The sequence below is a fragment of the Cynocephalus volans genome, chromosome X, assembly GCF_027409185.1.
Source record: "Cynocephalus volans isolate mCynVol1 chromosome X, mCynVol1.pri, whole genome shotgun sequence".
NCBI lineage: Eukaryota > Metazoa > Chordata > Mammalia > Dermoptera > Cynocephalidae > Cynocephalus > Cynocephalus volans.
This window is the reverse complement of record NC_084478.1, coordinates 137,338,471-137,364,064: the sequence shown is the minus strand read 5'-3', so window position 1 is coordinate 137,364,064 and position 25,594 is coordinate 137,338,471. Positions and strand designations below refer to the sequence as shown.

Below are 25,594 nucleotides of genomic sequence, written 5' to 3'. Positions count from 1 at the left end.
GTTCCCTCCACAGAAAGAGCTTGTTAGGACTTAATGCTGATGAATGGAGACAGGACCATTCACACTTCCAGGTTATGGTCTGTCAGTGCTTTCATTATATGCACTAATTTACAAGGATTTATTTATTTTCTCACAAATGTAAAAATGTGCTTCAAGCTAAACATGCTGTCTGGGCATCTGAGCCCGATGTTCTCCTCTGTGGAGGGGCGGGTGGGTGCGGGAACCCAAGTTGTGTGTTTTTCTTCCCACCTCCACCCCACCCGCCCCTGCAACACTCACTAAGCTCGTGGTAATATCAGAGATCTATATACTTTTGCCTACTTTAAAAATAAATACTGATTAAAATTTTAAACCCTGGAAGTGGTTTTCTTAATGCAGTTTAAATCTTTTCTTATCTAAAGACTGTGCCTTCAATTGTGTTTTAAGTGATAATGAAAACGCTGTCTGTAAGCACATCAGTGGACATGGCCATTAGAACAAATTATGCCCACAACTTCGGGTACCAAGTTTTGGAGATCTGGATGCAACAATATCAAAATATAAAAGTCAATTGAATCTGCATATCTTGCTAGCCCCAGATGGCTTTATGTGATCCAAAATCACTCACATCCCCATCTCTGAAGGATGAAGCTTAAAATATACTGGGCATGTGTCACCTTCTCCCACTCAGTCTAACAAGCAGTAATGGATCATATTGTATCATCACTATCCCTGGGCTATAAGAATACTCATTATGGGAGGGGAAAACCTCTCCAAGTGATGGACAAAAGTAATTTTTTTTTCCTGCGTGGGGTTTCTAATTTGGTTTTTAATCCCTGGTGAAAATTAAATACCTCTTAAACTTCACCAGTGATCAGTTTGTTTGGAGAATTTGTGTGTGTGTGTGTGTGTGTGTGTGTGTGTGTGTGTGTGTGTGTGTGTGTGTGTTGGTTGGTTGGAAAGGGAAGGAAAATGAGAGGGAAATATGTACATATGAAGTATGCCTAGGTGCATTTATAAAGCACCGATCACACAGTTCCCTCAAAGCCTTTTTCAACTCCAAACGTAAGTGTAACCCACCCAAACTTAAAGAGTCTCAAGGGAAAAGGAGTATGTTTGGAATTTGGACCACGATTAAGGAAGTTGCTACACAAATATATGAAAGGAGAATATTCTACAAACTCTCAGCAGAATAAGCCCTGAAGGCAAATAGTGAGTATTTAATAAGCCCAGACTTTTTTCAAAGGGCACTCATCTGCGGAACTCACCTGACATGAGCAGAGAGAGAGGCTCACAATGTTTAGAACTTCGCAAAAATTAAAAGTGAAAAAACCATGTAAAGTCCAGGATTATCCTCCCCGGATCAGCCCAAACTTCGCATTCTAATGAGAAGTGTGGTAGTCAAGGAACACAATTGTCCTCCCTGATGTCAGCATAAAAATGTAAAAGACCTCCCCACGTACACTAATAAAGAATGCGTTTATTTTTCTATACCTTTTGTGAACCTGCTCAGATTTTCAGAGGATCAGATTCTCTAAGTTTACTGCCTCCTAGTAAGCAAAACTTCATTTTATTTTTCATACCCTTCACTTGCTAAAGTTTCAGGGTATTCCTTTTAGTCTTAGTTTCAATGTACTCAGATTCTTTGTCCTTTGGCCCTCACAGAACCATGGTGGCATTAAGTATGTGTTAAGCGAATGATTCATGATTTCATATACCTTGAGCACATCTACTCTCAGCTTTTCTCTTTCCAGAGTTGAGTCTTGATCTTTCAGTCCATCCTCTTATGACAACCAAATTTTGAATTTCACACTCAGTGATATTTAATATAGAGATCATAGAAGGTGGTCCTAAATAATCTAGGCAGTCAAGAAGTTGGTTTTGCCAAAACACAAGCAAAAATAAAAAGCAGAGGCTCCCCTTGGTTCATCTTCAGTTGAAATGTTCTGGAGATGAAATAAATGTTTATGTGTCATCATCATTTGGCCTGCCCCAATCTTAAAAGTCTTTTTATAAACCTTTTTAAAGGTCTGTATGCCTCTAGAAATGATAAAGGGATTTGTTGACATGGATACTCTTGTTTGGACATGTTGGTTTCCTTGGAGAAATCACCAAAACATAGATGACTTTAGAGGTATTCAGGGGAGGTTAAAACAAATCTGTAACTTTTATAGATGTTAACGATTAATACTTCATGAGGAACATCAGGATTAATCAAAGTACACCATAAAGCTGAGTCTTAATATTAACCTCCTGCCAACGAATTAGCTCATCTAAAAGCAGTTTATTAAGTTGGGTTTATAAACTGTCTTTAGATGAGTTCACATTTTGCCAAGAAAATTTGTGTGTGTGTGTGTGTGTGTGTGTATTATGTTGTATTAAACGGACATGCTTGTTAGTACAGAAGTTCCTAATTTTAACATACACTCAATGAGTTTCACTAAGGAAAAGACTAAATTGTAGACTAGTTTGAAAGTAATGCCATGGGGTTATTTTCAAGAGCACTGTCAAAAGCAGCACCAAGGGAAGCAGGAGTTGAGCCATAAGTTCTTCATGTGTGTCTGATGCTTTTTACATGTATTATTTCATATGATATAACAACCTAGGCGTAGAGTTACCAGCTCTTCCCAGTTTGTCAAGGACTTCCTTGGTTTTAAAACTGAGTCCTGACTCAGTCCTACGCAACCAAGAATGGTTGGTCACCTTAGATAGGTAAGGCAAATCATCTTTTCCCTATTTTACCAAAGAGGAGGCTGAAATTTGGAGACAAATGACACAATCAGAGTCACACATCAGTTGTTCAGTGGGGTATTCAGTATTAGAACCCAAGCCTTCTAGCTGCTATTATGATATACTTTCCAAGAAACCAGACTGTAATTAACACAGTGTGTTAAAACTACTGTGAAAATTTTATTGGCTTTTATTTTTCCTAGAAGCTTAGTCATTCCTTTTGTAATGCCATAATTTTGCTTTCCAACTCTCCCCTTTTAATAGATAATACAGGGAAAAAAACTTAGCCCAGTTTATCGGAATTATTACAAACTCCTTGTTAACTGAATGTAAATTGATGAAATAAGTGTAATGCTTTCCAAGTCAGTTATTTCCTAATGCAGCCCTGAAAATAAGCAGTGGCCTGTGCATTTGCACCGTGAAAGAAGTCTAACACACACAGCCTCCCCTGTCTTTTCAAACCATTTATCTAAAAGAGAATTTTTTTCCTGTTTGTGGGGGTAAGCAAATATCAAGAGGGTGGAAATGTAAAACTGAACAAAACAAAATTATTAGACCTGGCTTTATCTCCACATGTTACTTTTTGTCATTTCTTCTCAATACATGAAGAAGGGAATGTGTGCCCCAACAAACCTCTCCTATTACTATCCTGTCTATGCCCAGCAAAATTGAATCCATATGTCTTTACAATGCTTTTCCATTTCTATGGCTTCTTTCAAAGTACTGATCGTAGTGCAAATGTGGCCCACTAGACTACTAATACTCATTTGCTCTTTCCCAACAGGCATCACAGTTGATAAGCATGGATTCATTTACTTTGTGGATGGGACTATGATTCGCAGAATTGATGAGAATGCTGTGATCACAACTATAATCGGCTCAAACGGTCTGACTTCCACACAGCCACTGAGCTGTGACTCAGGAATGGACATCACTCAGGTAGGCACCACTGGTTTTCAAGTGTTATCGCCATTTGGCATCATGGAAATGGAAAACAATTTTCTCATACAGAAATTAGGTAGAAAGGAAGCCTGTTGTACCTACTATAACACCAGATAACGGAAGTTTCTCTCTGTGTAAGTTACTTTTTCCTCCTCAGAAAAACTTAGTTGGGAGAAAATGGTAAACTAGAATGGGAGTGACGCTAGGTGGAATGTTGGCATAACAATTAAATTCTCCCAAATTTGAATCAATTAGAGGGTAAGCCCAATCTCATTCATTGAATATTTTTCAAGGTCTGTAATTTTATTATTTTAAAGCAAAACAATAACTCCAATCTGGTATTCAGAAATCTTGTTTGATGAATATATGAGCATGATTTGTCATTCATGCCTATCTATATAAATAGCCATTTCTAGGGTGTTTGAAAGTTTTCTGAAATAAAAGCAACATTTCCTCTGAGATCTATTTTACATTTATTTAGGAAAGCTTTTAGCCAGTGAGAATAAAAGAGAAAATTCAGTGTAGCTCTCATTGGGTCCAAAATTCTGATTTTACCACAATTCTAAAAAATGTATTTGACATGTGGAGAGATTATAGAGCATACAGCACAGCGCAGCACAGCACTCTATGAATGTTTTTCTTAGTCTGTGGGCACAAGAAGTTGGTATGTAAAATAAAGGAAATAGACTAGACAGTCTTCAAAGGGACTTTCAATTTCTAACACTCCTTAAATCTATGACTCTGATGAAATAGATTATTAATCTTTTCAAGGTAGATGTTGAAAGTTTTTGAATTGCTTATCATATCAGGATGGTTTTGGCTGCAAGTAATAAAATACGTGTTTAAGCACAGTTTAAAAAATAAGGTTTATTGTGTCTTCTTCCCCCACTCCGTTCGTTAGTATATTTACTTATTTACTTATTTATTTTTATTAGCTCCCACAAATAAGTGAGAATATGCAATATTTCTCTTTCTGTGCCTGGCTTATTTCACTTAATAAAATTTTCTCACAACAATCACAACAATTCCTTGATCTTATTAAAACAAGTGAACAGATATGATGTTGATGTGGGGGAGGGGGAGAGGGGAAAGAGGAATTGGTAAAGGAACATGAAAATCAACTACATTATATACTGACTAATTAAAATAAAATAAAATGTAACAAACTAAAATAAATAAATAAATAAGGTGTTTAATTACTTCACATAATGAGATGACCAAAGGTGGGCAAAGATGCCAGCAGATTTCTTTCTTGTGTCACACTGGCCATAATTGAGTCACATGTCCATGCTCTCACCAGTCACTGGTGAAAGAGAAATGGGATTTCCATAATGGATTCAGACCCTCTGGAACTGGAGCACCTTCCCTGAACATATTGCTACCTAACTCTTGAACGAAAATCAAGGTTCTATTAGCAAGGAATAAAGGATTGCTGTTGGGCAAGGAACCAGCAATATCCCCCACAGCTAGAATATTTTTGTTGCTTCATTTGTCACACCACCTGAAATCTAGGATAACAAGGAAAGTAAAACGAACACATCACACAGAAACTTTGCTTTAGTCATTTGCTCTAATATCTACTTCCACTCCACCCACCATGAGTACACATCTTTATAACACACTAGAAATGTGCCTATTTGGGGTTTCTTCTCTCTGTGTCCCTGCCTCACCCCAGAAACTCAGGAAACGGTCACATATAGTCAACTACAGATATAAAACGGGGAGTTAAAAGGTCTAGAAAACTGACCAAATGAGCAAACCATTCTTAATTTGAGTGGATCTGGCTATAAAGTCCCAGAGCAATCCAACTTTCCATGATTCAAAATCTTGCAGAAGACAAGGAAAAGAAGGATTATTTATGGCAATAAGGAAGGGTGTGAATATATTTACATGGGGGATGGGGGAAGAGAAAAGACGCTCGTATATGATTCACTTGTGGGATATTTTAACTTAAAATAGGGCACTTAGTACTGCAATCAGTTGACTCCAAACAACTTATCTGTTTCTGTATGGAAAAGTTATGCTGAAAAGAGAATTCTTTGTCTAAATAGAGCAAACATATGATCTGTATCACCATGAGAAGTGTTCTTTTTCACATGACACTTTTCAACCATAATTGCCACCATAAAATCTACCTCATCCCTTTCAGGTTGGTGTGCAATGCAGCCCACTGAAAAGGAGCCCTGGTAACCAGGAGAGAGAATCACGTTTTCCCTATGGCATTTCATTCCCAGCCTCTGTTTCCCTAAAGCATGCCCCCCCCCCTTTACTTTCCCTTATACAAATTCAACTTTAGAGATATGGTAGGTTTTTTGGGAGTGAGGAGTTGCATGGAATGAGGGGAGGGCAATGCTAGAAGCCAACAGAATTTACTGGGAAAGAAGGCAGGCTTCATGTTCAAATTATTTGGCAGCTATCTCTGTGCTGTCTGCCATTGCCTATCCTGTGCATGAGGCACACTAGAGAATAACTACAATTTGTCCACCCAGACTGGCTCAGAACAGCGAGTCCACACTGATCTCTACCTCAGTGGCCAGATTATCACCCTCCACCCTTATTAGGGGCCTGCTTTTCACCGCCCCATTCTTCCAGTCTGGAATTACCTCTGCAGGTCCAGACTCCAGTCTCTACCCTCTTCACACCTCACCTCTTCCATGGGAACCTTTCCTGATGATTCTAGTCCTCACTGTTGTCTCATTCCCTTACTGGAATTCAGTATCACCACACTTAATATGTAATTTGTTCTCTGTTGGCAAACTGTGTATCTAACTAGTCTCCCACAGTAGGCTGTATGTTCTTTGAACATGCATGGTAAGTTCTCAGCAGGCGCAGTTAACATATATACCTGTACCAAATGGACGCTATGGTGAAAAGAATATGGAAGGGTGATGAGAGATGAAGTTAGAGAGCTAAATTGGGGTGAAATGGTGAAGGACTGTCTTAGTTCATTTTCTGTGGCTTATAGCAGAATACCTGAAACTGGGTAATTTATAAAGAAAAGAAATTTATTTCTTACAGTTTTGGAAACTGAGAAGTCCAAGGTCAAGGGGGCACATCTGATCTAGTGAGGGCCTTCTTCCTGGTGGGGACTCTCTGTAGTCTTGAGGCAGTGCAGGGCATCTCATGGTGAGAGGGCAACAGTGTGTTAGCTCAGGTCTCTCTTCTTCTGCTTATAAAATTACCAGTTCCACTCCCATGATAACCCATTAATACATTAACCCACTAATCCTTTAACCCATGAATGGATTAATCCATTTATAAGGGCAAAGCCCTCATGATTCAATCACCTACTAAAGTCCCCACCTCTCAATACTGCCACTTTGGGGGTTAAGTTTCAACATGAGTTTTGGAGGGAACATTCAAACCATAGCAAGGACCTAAGCTCTGTAGCTTCATCTCTCATCACTCCTCCATATTCCTTTCACCGTAGTGTCCTTTTGGTACAGGTATATATGCTAACTATGCCTGCTGAGCACTTACCATGCATGTTCAAAGAACATACAGTCTACCATGGGAGACTCATTGGACACAGTTTGCCAACAGAGAACAAACTACATATTAAGTGTGGTGATACTAAATTCCAGTGAGGGAATGAGAGTTTTGGTTTTATTCAGTGGACAATGGGGAGCCAATAATAGCATTAAGCAGAGAAATATATTTTTAAGATAGTATTAAGCATGGAAATGCATTTTTAAAAGATCATTCTAAATGTAGTATGGAGAATCAAGTGAAGGAAAACAGTGCTAGAGACAGGAAGCCATTTAAGAGGCTGTTGAAGTAAAATAAGAACAGCAGGGACAAAACATATCAGTATATAAATGATGAGCACCTTTTCAAGAGATCGCTTTCCAGTGCTTTTCTAGGATGTTCGGCTGATACTTTTGTGGGATATAACTCTGTGATGAGATGGGACATGAAGCTGTTCAGCTTTATACAGGATACATAAACAAGCAATGATAATGGCTGAACCTAAGGTATCACAGTATGGATTGAGAAAGCTAGACAGATTAGTGAAATATTGGAGCTAAAATCAATGAACTTGTTGACTGACAATTTCAGAATTAAGGAGCTATGTAGATGATGGTACCATTTACTGAGACATGGAATGCAAGAGGAAGAGAAGCAGGTTTGAGGGCTGGATGATGGGCTCTGTTTGGGGCATGTTGATCTTGAGGTACCTATGTGGCATCCAGATAAAGGTATCTGGCAAGCAATTGGATATAGGTCTAAAGCTCAATGTCTGAAATGCAGTTTAGATATATGGTTATTAGTTTTCACGTGGCAATGGTAAATAGGGGAGGGGATTCAATCTCCCAGGGAGGGTACATAACAGGAAAAAAAAAAAAAAAGGGAGAGAGGGAGAGAGAGAAAGCTTAAGACCAAACTCTGAGAAGCACCAATATTCAAGAGAAAGCTGAGGAATGGGAACCCACAAAGGAGGCTGAGAGGGAGAGACCTGAAAAATAGGAGCAAAACCAAGAAGGTGTGTGGTCATAAAAGCCAAGGGAAGCAAGCTTTTCAAGAAGAAAGGAATGGCCGATATCAAATGCTGCTTAGAGGTCAGGGAAAATAAGGTGTTTTTTAAGAAGCCATTTGATTTTACAGCATTAGTGATTCTGATGAGTGCCTTTTGTAGCATGCTAATTAATGGGAGTCAGATTGCAGTGGTAGAGTGCAAGGTGGGGAAATGGAGAAAGTAAAAATAGATAATCTCTTTGAGATGTTTGGCTGGGAAGGGGAGGTTTTGGCATTGAAGCAAATCAGCACCCAGGTGCGGCACAGGTGGACAAAAGCTGGAGAACACTGCATGGAATCAGATGGGTGAGTGGATAGAGTGTTTACCAGGAGGAAATATGTGTCTGGCACAGTTTCCTACATGTTCGGCCATTATGGCCAGAGCTTCCCATATGTTTAGACAACTGTGGCAGATTGGTGACTGATGTTTCCCATGACTACTTAAGAACATGGGCCGTCTTCAGCTAGACAGAAGAAAGCTGAGTAGGGAGCTTCATAACACCCTCCAAGAGCACAGCCCCAGTTGTTTATAGTAGTACTTACAGTGATCCAGCTGAGCTTACACAGTTCTCAGTTTCATATTTCAGTAAATCAAAATATATTGACGGGTGAGGGCAGAGACAAATGTCTAAATGAGAGCACATGGTTTCTGCTGACAGCAGTGGACAGGAAAAAAAATAGAGGCCTGTGCTGCAGCTTGAGAATTTGAATCGGCCCTAAGAATAGCTTACTGTGTCTAAGACTATGTGGCAGCACCATATGTTATCAAAAGATTTTGTAGAGTTCCCAACTTTTGAAACTTTCCAAGCAAATATTAGATAACAAAAATCTATGAACTCTTGACATACGGGCCTCTGGAATCAGGAAGATGGACCAACCATTTTCTCCAGGTTCATTCCAACTCTGTGAAGATTTCTCTACAGAAATATAATGAAATTCCTAAAGTTCCTTGTTAACTTCCCTCCATTTAAAAACCAAAAGGCCTTCAACAAGGAAAGGTTCATCCATGCTAGCATAGTACCTATGGAGGTTGGGAAGTAATGTAAAAGAATAGTTCTCTTTCTCTTACTTGCCTTTGTCTTCTGCACTTTCCTAAGGCAAACTTGACCCCCAGCAAGAATTAGTCCTCAATAACTTGTCTTAATCTTCAGCAGTTCTTGATGTCCCATAGTAATTCTAAGAATAACTGCTACCACTTATAGTATGTGCCAGGACCATGCTAAATGTCTTATTCACACTGTTCCATTTGATCTTCACAACCCAACCACCCTTGAGAGGTAGGTATTATTATCCCCATCTACAAAGGAGAAAACTGGCAGTCAGAAGGATTATGTATTGTGCTGTGACTGCAGAGTTATCAAGTGATATAACCAAGATTTAAGCATAAGCTTTTTTACCCCAACTGTGCATTTTTCCGACTTCCATATTTTCGATGACAGTTGGAGATGACCAAATATCATTGTATTTAGCTGAGTGACAAATGCCTCTTGGCTGAAGAACACTCTGTTTATTTACAGAATGTGTCTTAGTGGCACTTAGGAAATAGTTTAATAAAGTCTAATCATCTCAGGAAATGAAATTTGCTTTGACAATAAAATCAGCCATTTGTTCAAAATCAATATCTTTTTTTGATTTACTGAAATGCGAAACTGAACTCTTGGTATAAACTCTGAAGCATAACTGCCCTTTGGAAGCACTGCTATAAACCAGGCCTTTCACTTCACGAGATGAGTTGATTATGAAGAGATTGAGCTCTTTATTTCCATTGCTGCTTTTGAATCATCCTGCTCTGGTAACTCACTTCCATCTTGTGCCTGACTAAAATGGAATTGGGAATTAGACCAGGCCTTTTGATTATTTCTCAATAATCACACACACACAAAAATGGTTCTGAAAATCCATTTGCAAGTTCTCTCTAAGAAGTAATTCTTCCTAGCCGGAAAACTTAAACTCAGTTAAAGAAGGTAGGTGCTCTTTTACAATCCCTTCACCCATCTTGGGGTTTAGTAACTTTGAATCAATATTCTTTGTGGTCATTCTCCTTAACAGAGAAAACAAAACTTTCCCTTCTCTCTCATCCATCAATATTATGCCACCTGCCCCAAGCAGCAGACCTCTGCCTTCCCTGTTGCCTTCTGCTCTCTACGTAACCGCAAAAGCCATTTTCTCTTGTCCTTAGAATTTTTTGCAAGCTTCAGATAAACTAACCACAACTGGATAGAAGGGGAAATATAAAGCCTCCTCTTCGAAATCTACATGTCAATTCAACTTTATACAAGTAGATTCAGCATTTTCTGTAGTTTTCAAAAATATATATATAATAACATCTAGGCATGAAAAGTTACAGCAATCTGGGGAGAAAAAAATAAAAGAAACAGTAGTTTTAGAACAAAAAAGTCACCTTCTTTTCTCCTTAAACTCTTGCCTAATGTCTCTTATTGTCTCTCCTTCTCTCCCTTGCCGACCCTTTCATGTCTACAGAATGTCCTCCATCATCCTGAGTGATATGGATGATATTGAAACTCAAGTTCTTCAGGGGTTACTTGCCTTTCTTTGTGCATTTCCATCACTCTCCCTTGTGCACAGTGAAAGAGAACAGAATTAGATCTTTCAAATGAAGGCCATTTTAAGTAAAATTCCCTGCAGGGACAGACTTCTGAATTTTGTGAAGCTCTGTAGGGAATCAAGAAAATCTGAATTATAATAAGTTTGCTTGAATAAAGGGATCTCCCAGAGGAAAAAAAGAAAGCTTATTTTTAAAGTTCTTGCCACCAGAGATGAAAATCTCACCACCTCCACTCCCACCACACCCTCTCAATGCTTCAATGACTGTGGAACCTGTCTCACTGTCAAAGCAGAGAAAAGGTTTGCGGCCACACTCCAAATAATTCAGGCAGAGGATCATGTGATAGAAAGAAAGGGTGAGTTGCAGGTTAACAGCAAGACAGGGAATATGAAAGCAAGTTATTTGAAATATCTGGAAGCACATCTCTCGGTGGCCTGCAATACCAGTGGGCAGCAGACACAGCTAGGTGGGTGAAAAAGAGAGATGACAAACAGGATAAGAGAAGACAAGGAAGTGGAGAGAAGATCAATCCAGATTAATGAGACCCAGAGAGCCGCATAATGGAACCCAAAAAAGTTATTTGGTAGCCCTTGTGCCAAGCATTTACTTCATCCTAATGGGTCATGGTTAGTTTAACCAACTGAATCAACTATTTGCCTAGTAACCATCAACTAATGGATTACATGTCATTAAAAGTCATACTAATGAAACCTCCATTGGATTTTCCCATCTTCTTTCACTATTCTCATGCCTGGACAACATCAATAACTAATTGCTCAGCAATCTAACTGCTCAGCAACTGGTTATTGCAGGAGTCCAAACATAAGCATCCTAAATCAGCAATGTTCTGCTCAATTCATTTGAGCCACATACACTCAGTCAAAGCACCAGTCACAACCAGTCCATCCTGCTGATCCAAAGGCTCATACTATAAATGTAGAAATGGGAGTGGGGGAAGTGTTAGTCTCTACAATATAAAGAGAGAGCTCAGTCTACATCAACCAAGGCAGAAAGAAGGCATTGCTAACAGCCACACTCTTCTCAAAGACTTCAATATGTCAATAGCCTTAAATGTGAAAGTTTTTAAATTAGAAAGTGATGGCTACTGAATAAAAATGAGCAAAATTCCGATCAGACATGTTTATAAGCCTGGAACAATTAATCATTTTTTCAAGGGTACGGGGGCATATTTTACCAAAGTTCTTTGGACAGTTGCCTAATTCACCCATATCCCTTTGACCAAGCATGTTTCAGAAGAAAGAACATAGACAATCCTGGGTGTGAATCCAGATTTATTAGCAGTGCTACCTCCAGCAAGTTATTTAAGATCTTTGAGCCTAAGTTTCATCAGTAAAAAGTGGGGTAAAAACTTGTAATGCTTCCTAAGATTGTCGTGATAGTTAAATGAGAAAATACATGTAAAAGAACTTTCTTTTCTGAAAAGCACTTGCAACTGTTAATTGCTGCTGCTGATCAAAACTGAAGAGAGAGACCATATGGCATTACATGTAACCTTGACTTTTACGTGTTCATTTGCTGCATCAGTTAGGTGGGCATGTGGAAGGAAAGTGGCACAAACCCCAATCTACACAGCAATCAAATTATTCTGTCACAGAGCATGAGATGGCCGTCAAAGTTGTTTAGACTCTGATTTGACAGCAGCACCAAAATTCATTTTAAAAACTTTTCTTCAGGAGTCCCTAGAGGCTCTCCACATTACTCACCTGTGAATGAAAGATCCATTAGAGTTTATGGCTGAAAATTACTTAATAATGCTAAATAAACACTACTTTTAAGTGCCATTTATATAATTTAGAAAAAAATCTCTTTCTTAATCATTTATTCTACTCTCCTCTAACAGATGGTAATATTTTTAAAAAGTAAACCATTTTTGTCTACTTCTTGACCCAAAAGAGGGTTTTCTGTACTTTCAGATTCAGCACTATACTTGGAAAACTGATGCTAGAATTTTAGAGCTGGTTAATTATTCCTCCTTATGAAGGCTAATTCAATAAATGACCCAATTGTTGATTAAGTGGCATTACTTTTTTAATATGAAAGCACTTGGAAAATTATGAAGTGCTTTTACAAATATAAGGGATGATGTAAGATGTTAATTGCCAACTTCAAGAAATATTTTCTGTTGATTCATCGTACACTTGCTAAGATGGGAGGACACAAGAATAAAATAAGTCTACAAGGTGGTAGACTTCTGATTTTGTAATGTCTGTGGTTATCAGTCTCTAATTTATTTTTTTATATTTTTTAATGAAAATAGTAGCTTTTATTGACAAAAATGTCATGTCATGTTATTAATAATAGATTTTTTAAATTTTATTTTATTTTGTCAATATACAATGTGGTTGATTATTGTGGCCCATTACTGAAACCTCCCTCCCTCCTCCCTCTCCCCCCTCCCTCCCAACAATGTCCTTTCTGTTTGCTTGTCATATCAACTTCAAGGAATTGTAATTGTTGTGTCTTTTGCCCTCCCCCCACCAGTTTATTTATGTACTTAATTATTTATTTTTAGCTCCCACAAATAAGTGAGAACATGTGATATTTCTCTTTCTGTGCCTGACTTGTTTCACTTAATATAATTCACTCTAGGTCCATCCATGTCATTGCAAATGGCAGTATTTCATTCTTTTTTATGGCAGAGTAGTATTCCATTGTGTAGATATACCACATTTTCTGTATCCACTCATCCGATGATGGATATTTGGGCTGATTCCAACTCTTAGCTATTGTAAAGAGTGCTGCGATGAACATTGGGGAACAGGTATAACTTTAACTTGATGATTTCCATTCCTCTGGGTATATTCCCAGCAGTGGGATAGCTGGGTCATATGGTAGATCTATCTGCAATTGTTTGAGGAACCTCCATACCATTTTCCATAGAGGCTGCACCATTTTGCAGTCCCACCAACAATGTATGAGAGTTCCTTTTTCTCCACAACCTCACCAGCATTTACCATTCACAGTCTTTTGGATATTTAGCCATCCTAACTGGAGTGAGATGGTATCTCAGTGTGGTTTTGATTTGCATTTCCCGAATGCTGAGTGATGTTGAGCATTTTTTCGTGTGTCTGTTGGCCATCCGTATATCTTCCTTTGAGAAATGCCTATTTAACTAATTTGCCCATTTTTTAATTGAGTTGCTTGTTTTTTTGTTTTAAAGTTGTTTCAGTTCCTTGTATATTCTGGATATTAATCCTTTGTCAGATGTATATTTTGCAAATATTTTTGCCCACTCTGTTGGTTATCTTTTAACTCTGTTAATTGTTTCTTTTGCTGTGCAGAAGCTTCTTAGTTTCATATAATTCCATTTGTTTATCTTTCCTTTGGTTGCTCATGCTTTTGGGGTCGTATTCATGAAGTCTGTGTCAAGCCCTACTTCCTGAAGCGTTTCTCCTATGTTTTCTTTAAGAAGTATTATTGTTTCAGGGTGTATATTTAATTCTTTAATCCATTTTGAGTTGATCTTAGTATATGGTGAGAGGTATGGCTCTAGTTTCATTCTCCTGTATGGGCTTGGTGCCTTTGTCAAAGATGAGATGGCTATAGGTGTGTGGGTTGATTTCTGGATTCTCTATTTTATTCCATTGTTCAGTGTGTCTATTACTATGCCAGTACCATGCTGTTTTTGTTATTATAGCTTTGTAGTATAGTTTAAAGTCAGATAGTGTTATGCCTCCAGCTTTATTTTTTTTACTCAGAGTTGCTTTGGCTATGCATGGTCTTTTGTTATTCCATATAAATATCTGGATAGTTTTTTCCATTTCTGAGAATAATGTCATTGGAATTTTGATGGGGATTACATTGAATTTGTATATCACTTTGGGGTAGTATGTACATTATCAAAATGTTGATTCTTCCAATCCAAGAGCATGGGATATGTCTTCTTGTGTCCTCTTTAATTTCTCTCAGCAGTGGTTTATAGTTCTCATTATAGAGATTTTTCACATCCTTGGTTAACTCTATTCCTAAGTTTTTTTATTTTTTTGGTGACTATTGTAAATGGGAAAGCTTTCTTGATTTCTGTTTCTGCATGTTCACTATTGGAGATTAGAAATGCTACTGATTTTTGTATGTTGATTTTGTATCCTGCAGATTTGCTGAAATCATTTATCAACTCCAAGAGTTTTTTTGTAGAGGCTTTAGCCTGTTCAATATATAGGATCATGTCATCTGCAAAGAGGGACAGTTTGACTTCATCTTTTCCACTCTGGATGCCTTTATTTCCTTCTCTTCTCTGATTGTTCTGGCTAGTATTTCCAACACTGTGTTTAATAGGAGTGGTGAGAGTGGGAATCCTTGTCTAGTTCCTGTTCAGGATGATATTGGCAGTAGGTTTATCATATATGGCTTTAATTATGTTGAGATACTTTCCATCTATACCTAACTTATAGAGGGTCTTTGTCATGAATGAATGTTGAATTTTATCAAATGCTTTTTCAGCATCTCTAGAGATGATCAAATGGTGTATCACATTTATTGATTTGCATATGTTGAACCAACTTTGCATCCCTGGGATGAATCCCACTTGATCATGGTGTATAATTTTACGTATGTGTTGCTGTATTCTGTTAGCTAGTATTTTATTGAGGATTTTTGCATCTATATTCATCAAGGATATTGGCCTGTAATTTTCTTTTTTAGTTGTATCTTTACCTGGTTTTGGTATCAGGGTGATGTTTGCTTCATAGAATGAGTTTGGGAGAAGTGCCTCTGTTTCAATCTTTTCGAATAGCGTGTAGAGAATTGGTGTCAATTCCTCTTTGAATGTTTGGTAGAATTCTGCTGTGAATCCATTTGGTCCTGGGATTTTCTTTGCTGGAAGTGTTCTGATAACAGCTTCAATCTCTTTTATTGTTATTGGTCTGTTCAGATTTTCTACATCTTCTTGGCTCAGTTTGGGTAGTTTGTATGTGTCCAGAAATTTATCCATTTCCTCCAGATTTTCAAATTTGTTGGCGTATAGTTGTTTATAGTAGTCTCTAATGATTCCTTGTATTTCACAGATATCAGTTGTAATATCACCTTTTTCATTTCTAATTTTTGTTATTTGGGTCTTCTCCCTTCTTTTTTGTGTTAGCCATGCTAATGGCTTGTAACTTTTATTTACCTTTTCAAAAAAACAACTTTCTGATTCATTGATCTTTTGTACTGCTTTTTGGGTTTCAATTTCATTAAGTTCTGCTCTGATCTTAATGATTTCTTCCCATCTGCTAACTTTGGGTTTGGATTGTTCTTGTTTTTCTAGTTCTTTAAGGTAAAGTATTATGTTGTTCACTTGCCCTCTTTCCATTCTTCTGAAGTAAGCATTTAATGCAATAAATTTCCCCCATAGTACTGCTTTTGCAGTATCCCACAGGTTTTGGTATGATGTATCATTGTTTTCATTAGTTTCAATAAATTTTTTGATTTCCTGTTTGATTTCTTCTTGGACTCATATGTCATTAAGTAGAATGCTGTTTAATTTCCATGTGTTTGTATAGTTTCCAGAATTTCATTTGGTATTGATTTCTAATTTTAATCCATTGTGGTTTGAAAAAATACATGGGATAATTCCAATTTTTTTGAATTTGTTGAGACTTGATTTGTGACCTAACATGATCTATCCTTGAGAATGATCCATGTGCCAATGAGAAGAATGAATATTCTGAGGTCGTTGGATGGAATGTTCTGTAGATATTTGCTAAGTCCAATTGGTCTAGTGTGTTGTTTAGATCTTGTGTTTCTCTGCTGATTCTTTGCCTAGATGATCTGTCCAATATTGACAGTGGGGTGTTCAGGTCCCCTGCTATTATGGTATTAGTGTCTATTTCCTTCCTTAGGTCTAATAGAGTTTGCTTTATAAATCTGGCTGCTCTGACATTGGGTGCATATATATTTATGATCGTTATGTTTTCTTGATGGATCAATCCTTTTACCATTATGTAGTAGTCCTCATTATCCCTTTTTATCGTTTTTATTTTAAAGTCTATTTTATTAGATATAAGAATAGCTACTCCAACTCGTTTTTCATTTCTGTTTGCATGGTAAATCTTTTTCCATCCTTTCACTCTTAGTCTATGTGAGTCTTTATGGGTGAGGTGGATCTCTTGAAGGCAGCATATAGTTGGGTCCTCCTTTTTAATCCGGTCAGCCAGTCTGTGTCTTTTGATTGGGGGATTTAATCCTTTTACATTAAGAGTTATTATTGAAAAGTGTTGATTTACTCCTAGCATTTTATCGATTTTTGTTTGGATGTCTTAAGTGTCTTTTGTTCCTTTCTTTCTGATTTACTGTTTGTCTTCTGTATTTCTTGGTTCCTTGGATTGTAGATAAACTTTTTTTTCTCTTCATTGTTGGCATTTTAATTTTACTAGTGGGTTTTGATTTTTCTCGACTTTTCATGGCAGTGGTAGTTATTTTTCAGGTACCAAAACCCAGTGCTCCCTTGAGAATTTCTTGTAAGGGTTGTTGTGTGGTAGTGAACTCCCGCAGTTTTTGTTTCTCTGAGAAATATACTATTTGCCCTTCATTTTGGAAGGATAGCCTTGCAGGGTAGAGTATTCTTGGCTGGCAATCTCTGTCTTTTAGTATTTTGAATCTATCATCCCATTCCTTTCTGGCTTTTAGGGTTTGTGATGAAAAGTCTGATGTTAGTCTGATTGGGGCTCCCTTATAGGTGATTTGATGCTTTTCTCTTGCAGCTTTTAAGATTCTCTCTTTGTCTTCAAGTTTTGCAAATTTGACTATAACATGTCTTGGAGAAGACCTTTTTGGGTTGAATACAGTTGGGGGTCTTTGAGCTTCCTGAATCTGAAGATTTGTGTCTTTTTCTATACCTGGGAAGTTTTCTGCCACTATTTTGTTGAATATGTTTTCAATGCAATCTCCTTTTTCCTCCCCTTCTGGAATACACATGACTCAGATATTTGAGCACTTAAGGTTGTCTGATATCTCTCTTAGATTTTCTTCAATGTTTTAATTCTTTTTTCTTTTTCCTTTTTTTTTTTTTTTTTTTTTGTCTGCCTGTGTTATTTCAAACAGCCCATCTTCAAGGTCAGAAGTTCTCTCTTCTGCTTCTGCAAGCCTGCTGGTTAAACTCTCTATTGTGTTTTTTATTTCATTGAATGAATTCTTCAGCTTGGCAAGCTCTGCTACATTCTTTTTCAGGGCATTGATTTCCCTGTACATTTCTTCTTTCAGGTCCTGTATACTTTTCCTCATTTCATCATGTTGTCTAGCTGAGTTTTCTTGTATCTCATTCAGTTTCCTTAGAATTATCACTCAAAATTTCTTGTCAGACATTTCAAGGGCTTCTTGTTCTATAGGATCTAGAGCTTGAGAGTTATTACCCTTTGGTAGTATACTTTCCTGATTTTTCATATTTCTAGTATCTTTCCTTTGATGTTTAGTCATTGTGGCAGGGGGTTTCACAGTCCACTGGCTCGACACTATTGTCTGGCTAGGATGCTGCTGGGGCTGCCAATTTGCCACGGCTGCCTCAGTGTCTGCTCGGTCACCCACTGGCACCTTGGGTGCTTGGTCCCCTCAGGTCTTGGGCCTCTCTGGGGAGTTGCCTCTCCGGTCAGCACACACTCAGCCGGGATGGGGATGGAGTCCGGTGGCAGCGAGGCCTACCTGCTTGGTCGTGCATTGGCACCATGGGTTGTGTGGTCTCTGTGGATCTCGGGCCTCTCCAGTGTGGTGCCTCTCTGGTCAGCGTGCACTTGGCTGGGCTGGGGATGGAGTCCAGTGCTGGCGAGGCCTACCTGCTTGGTCATGTGCTGGCACTGCTGGACACATGGTCTCCGTGGATCTTGGGCCTCTCTGGTGGGGCACCTCTCTGATCGATGTACACTTAGCTGGGCTGGGGATGGAGTCCAGTGGCAGTTAGGCCTACCTACTTGGTCACACACAGGCACCCTCCATGCCCCTGCGGGAGCACACACACTGCACTGGACCAGAAGTGCCGACAGTCTGTAATTTAAATGCATTCCTAGATAATATTATTTATTGCTCATGCAGCCCAGATCTAGTCTCCTAGCTCTGTCAAATGCAGGAAAACTACTTCTAGAGTTGCAAAGGAGAGCCAAACCTTTCTCTAATCCTTAATTAGAGGATGCAAGAGACAAAATCACACCTCCAATATTAAAAGTCAGTAAAGCATAATGGTTGGGAACACAGACTGCCTGGGTTGGAATCCTGGTTCCACCATTCACTAGATGTATGCCCCTGAGAAAAAATTCTTTATCTGTAAATAGGGATGATAATGTTACCTTCCTCATAGGGAGGTTGTGAGAATTCAGTGAGGTAATATGCATAAGTCACTTAGCAAAGTATTGGCTCATAAGTGCTCAATAAATTATTATTATCATTATGACCAGCAGCAGCAGCAGCAGCAGCAGCAGCAGTAGTAGTATTTGACTTTCCGTCCTCAAAACAGAGAATTGAACTGATAATTTTGATAATTTAAAAAACTGGAATAAAAAGGACCAAGAAGAAATTTGGAACTGATATAGAAATTGTGTAATCTTCTCTTCTGTCCTTTTCACATAGGTGTACCTTTTGCAGATAGGCATATATGTGCAGGTGAGCTTGGTGGAATGTAGCAAACATATGCTCTAGAGACTGGTCTTACCCTGCTGTGACCTTCACAGAATGTTTCATCTGCCTAATGCTGATGTAAAGCTCTATCTAGATCATGTAATGGATGTTCACTGTAGTCATTGAATGGTGCCCCAAATCCTTCATTTTCTTTCTACGTTCAAGAAATGTCATGCTGACTATGGAGCTAAGGCTAGAATGAAACATGAGTTTCATACATCTATGGATTTGAGATTTTAGATCATCTTTCATCTCTTTGAAATCAAGAGGTAGAAGAGCAGCCCATTCAGTGGGTGGCTTGCAGCCATTCTAGGTGGTTCAATTTCACACACACAAAAAATATTAGAGTAGATAAGAAAGTAGACAGAGTTTATTTAGGTCAGTATGAAGAATATGACTCCCCCAAGACAAAACAAAAAGGCTCCCAGCTAAGTGAGAAATCAAAAAGAAAGAAGTTATGAAGCTGATGTATCATAAGAAGAAAGCAGTGTCCTAGAATTTTTTGAAGCAAGTTCGGTCTCTGAGTTGCTTCATCTGTGCAATCACTCTTCTGTTTTTACCGAGATATTCAGGTTCTAAGCATGTCTATCAGTTTTCTTAAATCTATATAAAACCCAAGTTCAACAAAATGATAAACTGGAAGAAACGTAGCCATAAGATCATCCACAGAGTTCCTTTAAATATCACTTCCCTTCTCCAAATTCATTTAAACTCTTTTTTTTTTTTAACTGCACTTTTCAAGCCTGCATGTCTTAGGTAAAAACACAAATGGCGAAATCACAATATAATAATCTGTTATCAGAGATATTTGCATTGCTCCCTCCAAAGTGACAGCTCGGGTTGTTTATATAAGAAGTAGAGAACAGCAGGCCAACATCTTCAACTCCAGCATATCCAAATTCTGCTGAAATGTCTGCACACAAGCAAATAGCTAGAGTTGTCAGGGGCCTTAAGATAAAAGTCAAGTACTGTGCTCAATGCTATATCGAAAACATAATTTATCACATAAATAAAACTCCCTCAGCAGTGTCCTCTTTCCACACAAAGGACAATGGCATGTTAGCTCTTATTAAAACTATTAAGCACCGGAGGAAAAGCATCTTCAAAGTTCAGAGAGAGTCACAAGATGCAAAGCTTGCAAACTACTTTTGAACCACTCAGTCTTCCATACATTTTGCTCTGCAGGCGCCATGACCTGAGGTGAACCTGACACTCAGAAATACCTGGTTGGTAAATTCAGTGGTTAGTGTCTAGGGGTTTTAAGGCCAACATCCTTGGCTAGGTCCCAGTGTAAACCAGTTGGCATAATTAAATTTCAGTCTATACCTTTAAACATAGCCCTGCTCTCTATTAACTGTGGGAGGGGAAAGTGCACAAATTTATGCCAACCCATCTTTACCAGAAGGAAATACAACTCAAAGAGAAAGTTCTGATGGCTGTCAGCAGGAGTACCATCTTTTCCTGCAAAAGTTAGTGTATTTAGAAAAGTGAACACGGGGACATGTAAACATTTACCAACAGGCTACACCTGTTGAGAAGTGTTTATCTTTTTTTTTAATTTATCTTTTCTTAATTGATCCATGATAATTGTATATATTTATGCCATACAATGTGATAGTTGGGTACGTTATAGTTTGCATGCTGTCGCCTGGCCCAGCCAGGGACCACATTTATATAAAGACAGCAGAGTTAAGTACCACTGTCAGCCAATCACAGCCTACACCAGGGACAACACAGGCATGTCAGGAACTGGCCTTGGGCCTCAGGCCTCTGTACTAGTCACCTAAGGTGAGTGTAAGATGTGTATACTGCTCCTGAGTGACCACTCTCCCCAACTCACCCCCAAACCCCAAGGAAAACATTGCCTCCATTCACAGGGCAGCTCTGGCTGTGGCACAGGAAAAGAAGGGCAGGCACTTCAGGGCCGAGATAGAGGACACGTGGAGAGGGGAGGCCTTTGGGGTGTCTACCTCCTCCCCAGCATCAGAGCCAAGCAGCTCCCCTCCTGCCTCATGAGAACGTTTTCTGCATAAGAAACTGGCTTCTGGAAGGAGGAAACAAGCACGACACTGTCTTCATGCCAATTTCACAGGGCTGTTGAGAAAACTAAAGTGCTTGGGACAGTGAGGTCTTCGTCCACTAGTAGAGGAGGCTGCAATTTCCTGGAGCCCTGTTCCAGAGCCTGGGCTTTCCCGCGCTCTGCTTGTGAATCTTTCTAGGAAAAAGGGAAAGGCTTGCAGCAGGGTGTAGGGCTTTGCCCCCCACCACTGTCTCCACCCCGGCAGTGAAGGCCTGGCTGCTGCTGGAGGGGCCTCTTGGCCTGGGCACAACTGCAGCAGCAGGCCTCTTCCAAGGTGTGCCTTTGGGCTGGGCAGCAGGACTGGCACAGCAGAACAGGGCTGTGGAGGTGGCGCTGGGCCTCGGCTTCTGAGGAGGTGGAAGCCTGCTGTCGGCAGCCACCGTGCTTGAGTACCTGCTCTGGGTACCTCACAGACATCCTCATCAGGTCCTCCTGAGCAAAACTGAGGCTCAGAGGGTTGAGACAACCTAAATGTTACACAGCGAGCAGGTGGCAAAGCCATGATTCTCACCCAGACTGGCTCCAGGGTCCTACTCATTGGGTCTGGTGACCCTGCTCCTTGGGAGCTGAGCCATGTGCATTTTTTTTGTCAGGGCCTCAACCTCCCCTGGTGTCTCATGAGGGCATTGACTACTGACCTCTGACACAGGGTGTTCCTCTGAGAGGGAAGAGCTTCCTTGTCCAGGCCCAGCCCACCCTGGAACCGAGTTGGGACAGGACCTCAGAGGTGCATGACAGGAGGAAACAGGACCCCAGCCCATCCTGCCCCCAGGAGGCCCCATAAGCTTAGGCAGCCCATCAGACTGGCATGACTAGAACAGGACCAGAGAGGGAGCAGAAGAGATGGCCTCCAGAGCAAGGTCATATAGTGCAAAGGATAGGGTGGGCAACACAGCCCTGCCATGCATCATCTGGCAACCTTGGCCAGTTCACCCTGGCCTCAGGTGTTCTCTGTAAAGGATTACTGTGAAGTTGTCATGGCATCTTCAGTACCTATATACTTAGGAAGTGCCTAGGCCAATAGATATGTAGGAGAAGTTGTTGACTAATAAGTTTTCTGGAACCAAAATGGTTCTTGCCAGTTCTTGTTCATCTTTACTAGTTTTCTCTGTCTTTGTACACAGGCTCATGCTATGACTATTAGTCAAGATCCAGTCCGAAAAACAGAAACCACATTAGTTACTTTAACAGAGAGGATTTAATGTAGGGAAGGGCTGCACAGGTGTTAGAGGGTTGAAAAAACACGAGAGATAATATCTGCAGGAAGTGGCTTTAGGGCTGGGGCAACAAAGGGAAAGTTTGGGATTGTCAGATCCTAGAAAATTAGAGGATTTGCTCCACAGAGGTAGGACCTAGTCCTCTGAAGAAAGGATGCCAATCAGCTGCTTCTGGTACTTTGGAGGGGGCATGATGAGACTGATTCTTGGAATATGGAAAGGAGCTGCTGCCAAGATGAAGGGCTGTTCATTGGGGTGATGCTGACAGGAGCAGAAAGCAAACAGGAAGGAGCAAATTTCTTCTCCCTCCTCTAGCCTCTTGGAATCAATCCCTTTATTTCCCATATTTTCAGGACCTATCAGAAATCCAGCTGAAAAAAAGAAAAATGTAGATTGCAGAATCCCAATCCCAGCATCCCAAAGCAACATTTTTAAAGGGGTGAGTTTGGAGCTGTGAGACAATAGCTTAATAACTAGCATGCTGTGCATTGAAGTGTTAGATTTTCATGTCATTGTTGCTGCTGGAGTCACTCAGATATGCTTACAGTTTGTATGAAACATTAATTAGAACGGACTGTTTGTCACAGAGGATTTCACCATTACTGAATCCGTAAGAAGCTGTTATTGGTAGACCTCAGGGGGAGCTGCTCAATGTGTTTAGGAGGGTGATTTTGACTCCTTTTTTATTGAAACACAGGTACTCAATATTCATCGCCATTTTTTTGCTTTTGTTCAGGCTCAAGTCTGTAGCCTGCATGCTTCCTTAAATGGTTCTGTACCCATGGTAAGTGGTCAGGTGGCCAATCTCCAGAGTTCTGGAAGCATGAAGCTTGAGCTGGGCCATCTGCTGAGTGTGTGCAGTTTTGTATAACACATGAGAAAGCGGTGGGCAAAACCCGGAAGCACATTGGAGGCCTAATGAAAATACAACCAGTTAAATCTTCCCTCCAAATGTTCATTAGGCCATCTGCTCTTATTAGTGTCCTTACCATTTGGAAACATTAGAGAGTTAAGATGAGAGAGACAATCTGTAGGATTTTAGCCTAACTTGAAATGAACTTTTGACTAGAGCAATCATGAGTTGTGATGTTTCTCTTCCCATCCAGAGCCCTGCCCACATCTCCATGGTGAATTTTTTAATACTTTCTTCCTGAAATATTACACCAGAAAGAAGGGTTAACAGTAGCTACAGAAATGAAAACATAATCTCAGAATGGCTGATCAATGAAATCAGACCATTTCATAAAAGCCTTGCCATCATACTTCTGGCCTGTAAATTGCATAGGTGCCAAAGGGAATTGGAAGCTTGGTCTATCCAGTCGAGCCAATACTATAATATTAACAACCTGCACCAGACAAGTTTCTGCAACTTCTCAGCAGAAAGAAACTGCAGAATGAGTATTCCATGGGCTTCTTTATAATTCCATGGCTCTTATGCAAGCAAAGCCTTGGCTCTCAGAAAGACAAGAGTTACACCTCTTATTTCATGAAGACCTACAGTGGTCCTCTCCTTACTCTGAATTCTCTCAGAATTTATGGTCTCATCACCCGGCCTCAAATTTGATTTCATATTACTTTGAACTGTTCTCTAGTTGCCTCTCCTTCTGTACATGTATTCCCTACCGGACTGCATGTATACAGTAGGTATTTAATAAATACATGAAGAATTAAATTGAAATAGAGACTCAAAAGTAAAAACAGTAAAGTTTTCGTGTTGTTCTCCCCACCTCCAGAAGTGCTGAAAGAGTTAAGTTCTTTGGCTCTAATGATAAAACCCAAGATACAGAAATACAAATAGTAAATCGGCAAGTAGCATCATGTGATTAGCATCATGTACAATATGTTCTTCTTACAATAACAATCAAATTTATAAACAAATTAGCTGTGGAGTCTGAAGGATATTCTGTAGTTTTCACACTGGGCCTTCATCTCCTGCTGATAGATGACTTTGACTGTAAATTGAAAACTGGAAGTGGTTAAACATTCTGTGTATTCACAAGTGCCATTTCCAAAATTGAGGCTTCAGAGAGGAGATGCAAGAAAGGATCGACGGAAACTCAGAGTAATTATGCCTGTTATTAAGATGAGGTAGTGGCAATTACACAGCAGACTCCTAGAGAGTGTGTACGTGCTGATTGTTATGAGCGAGTCTCTAAGAACAAACTTTTATAGCACCCATCAGGCCTTTGGTCTCTAGAGGAAGTGAAGATTTTCAGCCACTTCATCAGTATGCTTTTGGACAGGGCTCTAGCCCCAAGCACCATCTTGAAAGGGATACATGCTTTTTCTTAATGAGCTTGAATGAAACCATTATATAATAGAATGGCTTCTTTCACTGTTTCTTTCCTCTAGGATAACCATTCTCAAGCTATTTGGTCTCGGGGCCCCTTTGCACTCTTAAATATTGTTGGGGGCCCTAAAGAACTTTTCTTTGTGTGGGTTTTACGATCAATATTTACCTTATTAGAAATTAAAATTGTGAATGTTTTTAAACTAAAGATATCAAAGTCTCAGGTAGCCTCTGGAAAACTCCACTGCACACACATGAGAAAGTATAAAAGGCAGATGGTACTATCAGAAAAATTGTTTTGACCTCACAGACCTCCTGCAAGAGTCTTGGGGATCTCCAAAGTCTCCGGATCAAAATGGAAAGACCATATTTCCTCAATTCTAAGGCACCAAGGACTGTAAGATGTAGCATCAGTTTGATAACTTTGGATGGTGGGGACAAATGTTCCATTAAACATACACCTTGATTATAAGACATATCCTCACTTCAGAAAAGTTAAAATATGGACCCTTGCTTATCGCAGCTCTATTTACAATAGCCAAGAGTAGGAACTGACATAAATGTCCTTCAAGGGATGACTGAATAAAGAAAATATGGTATATGCACACAATGGAATAGTACTCAGCCATAAGAAATTCTGCTATTTGCAACAACATGGATGATCTTGGAGAAAA

At 39.4% G+C, this 25,594-nt stretch overlaps 1 protein-coding gene across 3 annotated transcripts in view; it reads left to right on the top strand.

Annotated features, from left to right (window-relative positions):
• TENM1 (teneurin transmembrane protein 1) overlaps positions 1–25,594 on the top strand; it is a 559,047-nt gene that overhangs the window by 486,267 nt on the left and 47,186 nt on the right. For all 3 annotated transcript variants that reach the window (XM_063082943.1, XM_063082944.1, XM_063082942.1), the window contains one exon: positions 3,494–3,648. In XM_063082943.1, coding sequence (XP_062939013.1) covers positions 3,494–3,648 — 155 coding nt within the window. The remainder of the gene's footprint in view (positions 1–3,493; positions 3,649–25,594) is intronic.